The sequence below is a fragment of the Sylvia atricapilla genome, chromosome 1, assembly GCF_009819655.1.
Source record: "Sylvia atricapilla isolate bSylAtr1 chromosome 1, bSylAtr1.pri, whole genome shotgun sequence".
NCBI classification, from domain to species: Eukaryota; Metazoa; Chordata; class Aves; order Passeriformes; family Sylviidae; genus Sylvia; species Sylvia atricapilla.
Genome location: NC_089140.1, coordinates 118,531,330 through 118,543,997, shown reverse-complemented (window position 1 = coordinate 118,543,997; position 12,668 = coordinate 118,531,330). Strand labels below are relative to the sequence as shown.

The 12,668-nt window shown below is 39.2% G+C and overlaps 1 protein-coding gene across 1 annotated transcript; it reads left to right on the top strand.

The window, feature by feature from the left end:
- The first annotated feature begins 724 nt into the window (after positions 1-724).
- COPS5 (COP9 signalosome subunit 5) lies at positions 725-11,044 on the top strand. Its single transcript, XM_066332132.1, has 8 exons — positions 725-977; positions 1,093-1,327; positions 4,091-4,219; positions 4,698-4,763; positions 5,961-6,046; positions 6,876-6,987; positions 7,739-7,887; positions 10,650-11,044. The coding sequence occupies exons 1-8, from the start codon at positions 820-822 to the stop codon at positions 10,732-10,734; spliced, it is 1,020 nt and encodes a 339-aa protein (XP_066188229.1). The 5' UTR covers positions 725-819; the 3' UTR covers positions 10,735-11,044.
- The last annotated feature ends 1,624 nt before the right edge of the window (positions 11,045-12,668 follow it).

Here is a 12,668-nt window from a genome sequence, read left to right as displayed (position 1 = left end):
GGGCGGCGCGACCCGGCCGCCGCCTCCTCCCGGGCGGGGAAAAGGAGCGGGGCGGGAGGCGGCGGGCGGGCAGCCCAGCATCCCGGAGTAGGGCAGGATAGAAAGGACCGCAGCGGGTCAGCCGGTCCAACTCCCTGCTCAAGTGCCGTCACCCTAGAGCACATGGCACAGCATTGCATCCAGACGGTTCGTGAGTATCTCCAGGGAGCGAAACTCCACAGCCTTTCTGGGCAGTCTGTTCCAGCGTCGGTCACCTGCACAGTAAAGAAGTTCCTCCTCATCTTCAGGGTGAATTTCCTGTGCATCAGTTTTCTTGCCTCTTGTCCTTTTGCTCGGAACCTCCCAGCAGAGCCTGGCTCCATCCTCTTGACGCCTCCCACTTTAGATACTTATATACCTTGATCAGGCTCGCTCTCAGTCTCTTTCTCGAGGCTGAACAGCCCCAGCTCCCTCAGCCTTTGCTCATGAAAGAGATGCTCCCGTCCCTTAAACGTCTTTGTTACCCTCCGCTGGAGCCACTCCACAAGTTCCGTGTCTCTCTCGTACTGAGTAGTCCAGAACTGGTCACAGTAATTTAAAAAGCCTAAGTAAATAAATAAATGGACAAACAGTGAGAAAAGCCTCCGGCCGGGATCGGGTTTGCGCTGCGCCGCTCCCCGTGCAGAGCCGAGCGCGGCCGCTGGGGGCGCAGCGCCGCCCGCCCCGGGCCTGCGCGGACCGTACCACCCTCCGTGCGTCCCCCCGGCCGCGCTTGGTTCCGCCCGCGGCCCGGAGCGGCGGTGCGGGGCCGGGGCCCGAGCCGGGGCCGGGAGCGGGGCGATGGCGGCGGCAGCGAGCGGCGCCTCCGGGAGCGGGATGGCGCAGAAGACGTGGGAGCTGGCGAACAACATGCAGGAGGCGCAGAGCATCGACGAGATCTACAAGTACGACCGCAAGCAGCAGCAGGAGATCCTGGCGGCCAAGCCCTGGACCAAGGAGTGAGTGGGAGCGGGGCGGCGGAGCGGGCGGGCGGGCGGGCGGGAGGGTGGGCGGTGAGGACCGGCCTCATCTGATGGCTCTGCCTTCCCTTCCGCGGCCTCCGCCTTGTTGCAGCCACCATTACTTCAAGTACTGTAAGATCTCTGCGCTGGCGCTGCTGAAGATGGTGATGCACGCCAGGTCCGGCGGCAACCTGGAGGTGATGGGGCTCATGCTGGGCAAGGTGGACGGGGAGACCATGATCATCATGGACAGCTTCGCCCTTCCCGTGGAGGGCACCGAGACCCGCGTCAACGCGCAGGCCGCCGCCTACGAGTACATGGCTGCCTACATCGAGAACGCCAAGCAGGTAAGGAGAGGTGGCGGGCGTGTCTGACCTCCCTCGTGGAGTGCCTGTGCGTCTTGTGAGCTACAGGAACATACCGGGGGGTTGCAGGCTTCCTCCCTCCCCCAGGGATGAAGTGCCTGCCCGATTGTCCTGTCTCTCCTCAAACATGACAGTAGGAGCTATGTCAGCAGCACGGAACGCAGGGCCCGGTAAACATTTTCACATACATGTGACCCTGACTTAAAGTACTTCATCAGAGGTTGGACTCGATGGTCTTGGAGATATTTTCCAACCTTAACGATTCTATGAAAAGTAGTGTATTCTCCTTCCTTTTGTAAATTATTTTCATTGCTGAGGAAGTGTTTTTATGGCTGAGGCTGCTGGCTGTGTTAGAGAATGTGTTTCTAAAGTAACTGATACTTCTTTCTGGAAACAATGTGCAAAATTAAATATTTGTGTGCATTGGACGTACTTAGTATTTGTAGATCAGAATTATGACATTTATTCTTACCTTCTTGTGAAACCTTACTTTATAGTATGCCACCCTTTTCCATATAAAATGCATAATTGTGAAGAAAATGCCAATGAAGGAATAAGTTTCAGTGCAACTTAATTATCTTGTCTGTTTCCCATCTGTCACTTTCTGTCTGGAGATCCACATCATATTAAAGCTGAAGTTCATATACAGTGAAGTTCTCACATGCAGAAGGGTAACAGAAATACATCTCTGCTCTGTGGCTGATGTGGACACCAGCACAACACATCAGAGCACTTACTGATGTCCTTCTTCCAATACAGGACAATTCTATCCTAGAAATAGGAGTTGAAATAACTTTGACTCCAAGCTCAAACAGTTTTGATACCCAGTTGACCCACTGATTTTTAAACCAGCTACAATTAGAAGCCCCTTACATACTAAGTGCATGTAACAGAGGAGTATTGGGGTTATTTTGGAGAATTGTACTTACATTCATAGCCTTACATAGAGTTGAAGATACTGAAATGAATGTGCATTAGGCTGAATCATAACATCAGCAAAGAGTAAACATAATGCAGAAATAATTATGTTCTGGGACTTTTTTTTTTCTCATCCCTGTGAGAATTTAGAAATAATTCCTTTAGTCTAGTTTGTTTTATCTGAAGACAATGTTGTGATACTAATACTCTTGTTGCAAAAAGCAGGTAACTTGAAGACATGTCTTTGCCTAAAGATACAGTCGTGCTATCTTTAAATAAAGATACAGTCATAGAATCCCATTCTTAGGTAGAAATACTGAATTTCAAAATGGTAAGTATATAGCATAAAATTATAAACAGCTTGTCTTATGTTTAAAACAGTCCAGGTTTCTGTAGAAGTTGTGTGATAGGAAATGTTTTTTCCCATTGTTTATGTTGTTCAGTTTTGTCTGTAGTTGGTTTCACAATTTTGAAACTGAATTTGTGTGCAAATAAAATAACTCAGCTTTCCTGGTGCTCTGGCAGAGTTTTTATGTTGGCTGCTTCATATTTGATTTTGGCAAGCACTTGTTCCTGGAATAGCTCTTTTTATCATTAGATTTCTGGTTAAGATATCTTTATATAATTATATAAAGTGCTATGTAAGTGCTTTATAGATGCTGCCATTCCAGTTACTTGATTCTCCGTGGACAGGATCTGGTCTTAATGTAGTTCAAATGTGTTATTTGGCTTTGAAGAACAACACACATTCTTCAGTGTTTTGTTGGTCTCTCTCATGGGACTTGTAAAGAAAATATAAATATTCTTCACCAGTTAAAAAATAAAATAGGCATTTGTGTGTTCTGTCTCATTGTTACTGGAGCAGCCAGTAAACAATTCCTTAAGAGAGGATGACAAAAATTAGGTTCAGTGGGTGATTATTCTCCTTTGGGGGTTTTTGGCTTTGGTCCTTTCTCTTCAGTATTTTTAGAGATAGCCAGGTGTATTATTTGGAAACTTCTACTTTGAGGTTTTAGCTGATAAAAAGTTATCAAAAATTCACCTTTTGGCTTTTAGACTTGTCTCCAGGCAATAATTTCTGTCACTTCTGGTGTTTGAAAGCATGCCTTTGAAGTTTTTTTTAAACTTACCAGTAATCTAGCAGTATATGCCTGTGAGATATGTTACATACTAAATAATTCATTCTTTTCTGATGTTCCCTACATTATAGGAGATTGTTGCTGTTAGGGACACGAAAGAACTACACTCAGTCAGGTTGAGAGGTGAGCAGAGAAAGAAGAGCAGTTTATTATGATTTGAGGTTTCAGTAGGATTTGGGATTTGATTGAGGATTCGGAGATGAGAGGAACACCTCTCTGACCCCAGTGATCAATTCAGCAGTCTGTCACAGAGAGAAATACGAAAACCATCTACTTCGTTTATGTTAAATGCGTGAGAAACTCCAGTCCAAGAATGTAAACAATCAGAAGGCTAAAGAATCAAGGCGACAGGAGATTAGATATACTTGTGTTATATCCCTAAGAAATTTTTCAGCCCTGCTGAGGAGCAGCAGCTCCCCATCCAGCTGTGTGGAATCTCTTCTGTACTTCACCTGCCACTGAAGAAGGAGCTCCAGGCTCCTTGAAGGGCTTTGTTCTGTGGCAGCAGCTGTAGCAGAGAATGCCAGTTCTATTCATTGTACGGTTTCTAGGGAATGTTTCCTCACGAGTAGAAATTCCCGTTGATCCTGCCGCGCCTTGCAGTGTGCTGGCAGTGCCGCTGGAGGGCAGCCGGTGCTTTGGGAGCGTTACTGAACTCGGGCTGTTTCCCTTCCCTGCTCTTTCTTAGGTGGGACGCCTGGAAAATGCCATCGGCTGGTACCACAGTCACCCCGGCTACGGCTGCTGGCTCTCGGGGATCGACGTCAGTACCCAGATGCTCAATCAGCAATTTCAGGAACCCTTCGTAGCAGTGGTTGTAAGTACTGGCTGGTGGGTGATAACCCTGCAGATCAAACCATGTTGAGGGGAATAATTTTCGGATTTCCTTCTATTAGCATTTTAGTAGTGTGTACTTGGTATGACGGAGGCGTTAGATCCACACTTTAAACTGGTGCCACTCCTGCTTTGCTGGCCACATACTGGCCAAACCAGTAGTGTTGCTTGCCTAGACCATTTTTACTGCATTGTTTCAGCTATGGTATAGTTCTTCAACATAAAGGGTTTTTCAGTATTTAGGAAATAAGGAAAATTAACTCGGAAAAATAATCCACTGAAAGCTGTTGATACTCCCATCTTTTTAGAGAATCTCTTACCAACAGAAAAAGTACTGTTCATGACAGAACTAATACAATTTGCATTAATTACATTTCTGAAATAAAGTTACTATAAACTTAATTTAAGCCTGTAATAAATAATAAAATGTATGTAATGAGTATTATCTCTTATTTCTACAGATTGATCCAACAAGAACAATATCTGCAGGAAAAGTAAATCTTGGAGCTTTTAGGACATATCCTAAGGTAAATAGTTAAAATGATCTAAAATTATTTAGTGTGGGAACACTGAACTGTCTTTAATGCTGTGCTGTACTGAATGTTCATTGCAAAGGAAGATGTGCTCATACACTGGTTACTTCACACCTTTGGATATTGATTATGTTTATAAAGGTTGACTTCTAGTTTGGTTTTCATAGAGTTTTGGCAGTTTTAAATCAATTACATTGTCCAGATTGTGGAGCTCTCCCAAAATTATGTAGTTCCGTATAGCTGGTTTTTAATGGACAGAGTTGTAGGTAGTATTCATCAAAATTGTTTAAGGTATTCTGTGTTTATTTTTCAGACCTAAAACCAAATGTTAATAGCATGTTTAATATGTTGTAATTTGCTTTTCATTTTAGAAAAGGAAGGTTTAAAACTATCTACTTTTTCAAATAAATATTATGAATCTTCACAAATTAATGTACAAGGAAGTTAATTAAACAATATGGGCTAGGCTTAAAACTAAAAAAATCATATCAGTGTTGGAGATGTAGGTCTCCAAATGCATCCTCTCCTGTATACTTCTGGCTGTGCTATATAATTCCAATCCAATAAAGTTCAGGGATATCTGAAACCACTTCCTAAATACTGTGAGAATTTTGAACAGGGAGAAGAATCCTGTACCTGAAAACCAAATCACATCTGGAAAATGCACGTGAGAGAGGCATATTTTTTAGGGAGTTCTCACAGTGGACTGCAGGCAGTTCTCACTTCATCAGTAGCTGTGAATGGCACCATCTTGGCTAAACAAGTAACTGAAAGTTTTAGGTATCTCTAAGGCATATCCATGGATGTTTCTTCTCTCTTCTCAAATCTTCCCTCAAAATTTCCAAGAACAGGTAGAGACAGACTGTCCAAGAAAAAGCTTGCTATTTCTTTGATCTAAGAAAGGATCTAATCATAGCTTGCTGTGTTACTAATTTGAAAAATCTCAACTATGACACTAGTTTGCTTTTGATAAACCTGTAAATGTAATGACTAGTACAGCTAGTGAAGCCAAATGTAGACCTGAGATCCAAGAAAAATCCAAATTTCAAGCTACCAGGGGAAATGTCGTTTTCTCTAGCCAAAAATCCCTCCATTTAGAATTGCATAAAATAGATTTTTTTTTGTAAAGTTTAGGCATTTTGAAAAGACCCAGAATTACTGTGTCATCTTTGCCATTTGTTACATTTTTAGGGCTATAAACCTCCAGATGAAGGTCCCTCTGAATACCAGACTATTCCACTCAATAAAATAGAAGACTTTGGTGTACACTGTAAACAGTAAGTAACAAAAAAACTACCAACTTTATTATTTTTATGTGTGTTTTGGTTATGATTCAGCATGGAAAAGTAAATTTCTTGTAGTGTTTCACATCTTGAAGTTCACTGTTGCTTTAGCACTCTTGTTTTTGTGGAAAAAAAAGTGTTACTGGCATTTATCAGGAGATGTTTTAAGGGAGAACTCTGCAAATGAACCTGCTTAAAAGCTTTAGTAGTTGATTTCTGAACATTTTTAAGTACTGATGCCTTGTTGGGGCTGGGAGGAAAGGGTCAGATGTGGATTGATCAGCAGGACTGGGGAGACTGTGATCCCACTGCCCTTCTGAGTAGAGGCAAGGGCTGTGCAGCTCCTTTTCTTGCGTTACTGGGAGTGTTAATTTGTAACACCACTAAAGCCTGGCTTTCAAAATAGAATGTAAGATTGTGGTAGAATGTAAGATTGTTTGCCTGTTTGTAACATTTACTGCTACCAAGCATTCCTCAAGAAATCAGAAGTGATACATTCAAAACTACAGTCATCTCTAAGTTATTACAGTATTGAAGAAACCAAGCATAGAATAGGTTGTTAAGAGAATAATTTAAAAACTCTTGCAGTCTCATTTAACAGAACACAGCACTATGTGTGGGGATTATGTATTAAACCTATATATGACTTACTTATGGAAGATCGTACAGAGAACTGGAACTGGGAGTAACCTTGAGTGATTTGAATTTTTGAAGAATTTGCCAATTGATAAGGATTTTTTGAGTTGCATGTACTTCGGATAAGACAGTCGAGCAAGACATATTTAGATAGACACTTATTTTGTTTGCATATTTGTTTTTAAAGGTATTACGCTTTAGAAGTCTCATACTTTAAATCATCTTTGGATCGTAAATTGCTTGAGCTGTTGTGGAACAAGTACTGGGTGAACACTCTCAGTTCTTCTAGTTTGCTTACTGTAAGTACCACAGTTGTATGTATTGATTCATTCATGAGTCTGAAAGCCAGGCCTCTGCTGTAAAATGCTTAATAGAACACTGATAGGTACAGGCCCCCCAATTAAGAATGTCAGATAAAGAAAGAAAGTTTTCCTAATTATAAATACTGAAGCATTCCTCATACCTGCTCTGTAAAAGGAGAAGGTGGGATTAACACATTTAATTTTACTGAGTTCTCTCTCTACACTTAGATTTTGTCTTAAACACTTTTTAATCTTGTATCTCTGTAGAGCACTGCAGTGAATAATGGTGTTTAATAAGTAAACACTTAAGAAAAAATAACCGATGGAACTGTTAAAACTAGGTTACAACAGAAAAACTGCAGGTTGACCTTTAGTAATAACAGCTGAGTGTCAAAACCTTCCCTCTGCAGAAGCCAATTTTCTTTTTCTCTTGGTCAAAACCAACTGAGTTTTACTTACTCCTATGTAACTTAGGGCATGGGTTGAAAGTAATAAAAAGAACCCAATTCAGGCTTCAGGGACTGAGCATCTGTCAGATGTTCAGTGTCCCTTCTCTCAACCACCACTCATGTTCTATATCACTTCAATTGCAGATATAGATTAAAATATGCAGCGCTACAATTCTAAAAACTTTCATCAGATTTGGTTCTACAGTTCTAAAAACTTTCATCAGATTTGGGTTATTTTGTGTATAAATGCTTGAATTTATGCTTAAATTCAGAATATTTATTACTTTCTTTCTCCTAAGAATGCTGACTACACCACTGGCCAAGTCTTTGATTTGTCTGAAAAATTAGAACAGTCAGAAGCTCAGCTTGGAAGGGGCAGTTTCATGCTGGGTTTAGAGACTCATGACAAGAAGTCAGAAGACAAACTTGCAAAGGCAACAAGAGACAGGTAAGATAACACATCCGTGTGTTCTTCATGTAAAAAGTACTATTTGGTTTTAAACTTCTTTCATGCCTGTAATTGTAACCTGAGAATATTAGAGATAAGAATTAGGTTATAGCTAGGAATGAGAGTGTCCAGAAGTCACTAGTAGTATTTGAAAGTTAAAGAAAACCTTGCCTCTATTAAACCTACAATGAATTTTTAATTTTGGAGAGTTTGGAATAAATTTAACTCTAGTTTATTAAACAAAAAATTGCTGTACTAGTCCATCAATATCTGGCAAAAAAAAAGTTTTCTGCCTTGTGCAAAATTGTAACTTTGCTAGAAATGAGTACATTTTTATGGTTAATTCAGTTAAAACTAACAGTTTAAGTAAAATTATGGTATACAACATGATTTTAAGAACTAGTGTTAACAATCCAGTAAGTTTAGCTTACACTTGTCTAATACTTCTACTAATGTAAAAATTATTAACTCCTTCTTTTCTTATTTCTCAATTAATGTATCTTTTATTTTAGAAATAAAAAATGGTTGGGATTTTGTTGGCTTTTGTTTTTAAAAAGTAGCTTAGAGCTATTCTGATTTTTATATTTAGCTACATTGACTGATAGCAAATGCTTGCTATTATAAGTTATTAAGCTTTTTATCACTAGATGTACAACATTACTTCAAAGAAATGTTGATATTTTCCCTCAGTTTTCCTTATGTTTATTGGTGATCAGCTCTGGTTTTGAGCTTTGAAGTACACTAGTTGCTTCGCAGTAATACTCACATCTCTTCCCCAATAGTCTTAAGAATTATATCTGTGCTTAGACTATATCATATTAGAGTAACTGTTTTTCCAAGTAAAATCTTTTAACAGAGGTTAATAATCTCTTAACAGCTCATGCAGCTGGGTTGTTCAAAAACATCGTATTTGGCAAATTTCAGACTTTGAAAACCAAGAAATACTTGGTGGTACAAACTCAGGTACATAATGTGGTGAAGGCAGGACTCACCTGCACACACCTTAGGAGTATTCTGAGTGAGATGTATTAATTCCATTTGATAAGGAAACAATTCTGTAGAATCCCTTACAACAGAGTGCAAAAACTGAACAAAATCTGGGACCTTTGATTTGTGTGTTTTCAGATTTTGAGGCTTTCTGTCCCTCTTCCCCATCACTTCGTGTTGATAGTAGAACAGTTTCCTGGTATTATCTCCCTCTGACACACCTTTGTTTCCTTTTTCTGGAAAGTTAACAGCTCTTACAAGTTTTCTAGCAAACATAATCAAGTTGAAGAGGAGTTAACTTTTAAAAATTAATACTCATTTAGCCTACTTGAATTGCAGATTACATGTGCAGTGGAGTTAATACTGTTGGTAGCTCATAGCAGCCAGGTTAATGGCAGTGGAGTTAATGCTGTTGGTAGCTCAACAGCCAGAGACATCCCAGTTCCTGTAGGGAAACAAAATAGCAATGCTTTTAAGAGGTAAGGAGGACAGAATTGCTGATAAATTTGCATTGCTGTTTGGAGTCTTGTAATACTGACTGCATTCTATTTTCCCCTTGCTCTCACATGCTTACAGTTATTCTAAGAAATAGCTCCTTCTCTGATCATGTTACTGTATTATTTGTTGCAGCAGTTGTAGGTATTTTTGTTTTCTGGGTTTTTTTTCAGTTTCTTCAGTAGTTTGTTTATAAATTGTAAGGGATTGGAAGGAATTGTTTTTGTCATAAATTCTGCTTTCCTGTGCAACTAAAGCTACCATAGTTCCCAAAACGAAGTGTAAGACTCCTGCAGATGCGTGTTTTTCTTCAATTAGTGTTCTTTCCTAAGAGAAAAGTAAAGACAGTAGGAGACCTTTGCAGGCACAGGATAATTCATTTAGTGTCACCTAAATTACTCTGAAGAAATAAGGCTACAAATATCACTAAAGGATTGTCAGACATACCTGCTTTGGGAAAATAGTGCTGTAAAACATGAGCATAAAGGTGCTTACACTGGGCTTTATGATAACTTCTGTTACTGTCCATGCATACCTCTGAGCCATTTTCTAAGGGGACATGTGCACTAGCCAAATTGTGCTCCAAGTCAGCTTGCTTTCCCTAGGATCCCTTTATCTGTCTAACTGTAATTTGTCACTATTCTCCATACCTTCAGTCCTGATTAATCTTTTGCATTTATACAGTCTGTTTTTATTTGTTAGTTTGACACTACATTGCCCTACGGCAGACATTGGGGAAAACTTGGATCTGTAGGAATCCTCACAGCTCTTTGGGGGTTTTGCACATTACATATTTTGACCAATAACTAATTTTTTCTATAAACTTTCCTTTAATGTTCCCTGTAAAGTTTCTTGGAGGGAACGTGGTTACTGTACAATACTGTCCTGGGCTTGGGCAAAGGAGATAAGATAGAGAGCACTGAGAGCCTGCAGATATTGATAAAACCAGCTGATAGCTCCATTCCCCCTAAGGATCTTTTTGTTGTTGTTCAGATGACCAGAGAGCCCACTTGCTGTTGTTAATGTAAGATATCCTAAATCGCAAGACAGAGTTTGCTGGAATTGGTCTTTATGTGTGTATAGTCAGTTTGCTTTTTAAGTAACAAAAAGGTATTGGCAACAATGGCTAAATTGCTGTGTGTGACTGTTCCTTTCTGGACAGTTTTTAAGATTCATGGGGTTATGGGCACCCTGAACTTCTAAAACAGCTGGATGTCTTCAAGAAAAATGACAGTTCGGTTCAGTTTTTGTCCAACATTGAATTTATGCTTGTTTTTCAGCTGCAAGACCACCATAGAAGCTATACATGGATTGATGTCTCAGGTTATTAAGGATAAACTTTTTAACCAAATTAATATAGCTTGAAGTGCATTACCAGTTGATATGTATCTCCAAAGCAGAAAATATCATAGTTTCTTTTGCTTGGACTTGTTCAGTTTGGGAAATGAAGCTGAAGTGGAAAATTATTAATTTAATTTGTAGTACTTTAATATTTCCCACCTGTCTGACCAGTTTTAAAGAACAAAATGTTCCAAAATGTAGAGCAACTTTTTGTTCTTTATCATAAACCAGTTTGCAGAATTGTTCCAAAGGAAAATAAATGTGACTTACTGGATTTTGCTCTTAGATATTTATCTCTATTATCCAACTGCAATAAAAGAATTTTGAAACTAAATGTGCGTTTTGGGCCTCGATATTTTTGGCAAACGTTTATCTTCTCTTACTCTTTTTCTTACTGTTCTGTAGAAAAGCTCAGTCTACTCAGGTTAGATAGGTAACCTATGTAGTGTAAGAAGTTTGTTTCTCCGATTTTAATATCTGTGTTAAATTTTAAGAATTGAAATCCCACTTGTTTGTCTTATGACAAGTTATTAAATTTAATGGAGACTTTCCTGATTGAGGTTTACTGGTCCAGAAATGGTTTCTTTCACAGTCATGATACGTTTATGCATGCTACAACAGTATTTTGCTTATAGCTTCACACTCATGATGGCCATTATATATTTCTAAATAGTCAACTGTTGACCAGCTCTGCAGTGGAACTCATTACTTGGTTATATACCATTATTTTTCTCCTGCTCACCTTCTATTGCTTGTCACAGTCACTTGTTGCATACAAAGGAACAAAATGAAAAATTACCTCTGAAATACGCATTAGGCTAATTTCGGGCCACAGATACTAAATGCATTAATCATAATTTCTGGCTTACAGTGTAGTGCTGCTGCAGGGCTGATCTAAGTTTGTTTTGGAGGCTTTCATACTGCATTTCAATAATACAAGATGTTTGGATTCCTTTTAAGTTTTCATCTTTAATCCTGAGTTTCCTGGGGGTTTTGGAATGTTTACTTTTGGGATAATTTATGCTTTATACAATATGCCATTATGCTTTATACCTTCAGTAACTGATTCTCCTTTTCAGCCTTAACTCTGTCTTGATGTGGTTTTGTTATTGTTTTGGTCTGGAAATTTTAATAGCTATTACTCATTTAGGCCTTTTCATCCAAACAGATTCCAGTGCATTTGAAGTTAAGGTGCAAGTTATATAATGAAAGTCTGTAATTCAGCAGGGAAATGCAGATAACCTGAAGGAGAAGTTCATCAAGAGTTTTAAAGCAGCAGCATCCAATTGTATAGGAAAAGTATGTTTTATCATAGCTAGTAAATTTGAGATAATTATCAGATGTGCAGTTTGGTTGGAGAACAGTTTTATTCTATTTTCAGTATGATAGTGGTGGTGGCGAGTCAGGAGAAGAAAGCTGTGGTATTTTAATAGTTCAAGGTATTTATTTCCTTGGAAATTACACCAACAGACCTCTGTACAAACAAGCACAGTATGTAAGTACACAGCAGTTCCTTTTAAGTTCAAGGAAGATACAACAAGTGTACCTGGCCAGTAACTTTTCTTACTTAATTTTCTTCCACAGGTCTCTGAAACTTTCAGTTGAGCACATAGCCATTGTCTCAGTCAATATGTGTTTACACAGAGAAGCACTCTGCTTTTGTGATATATTTCCTAATAGGTATCTCTGTTGCTACTTTGTAGAATTCTCTTTGCATAACATGATCCAAAGGTTTTGCACATCTTCTATCTACCTAAAATATAAAATAATAGTTTCATCTCATATTAGTATATGACTGTATTGAAACTGTCCTTTTTTGTGATAGCAATGAACTGAATTTTTTTGCATGTAGGATCACACACAATGTTTTTAGTCACAGATGGCTTAATTTAAAATACCAAGTTGCTTTATAAACTGTAGCAATATGAATGTTGTTGTTTAAATGCTCATGTGAACAG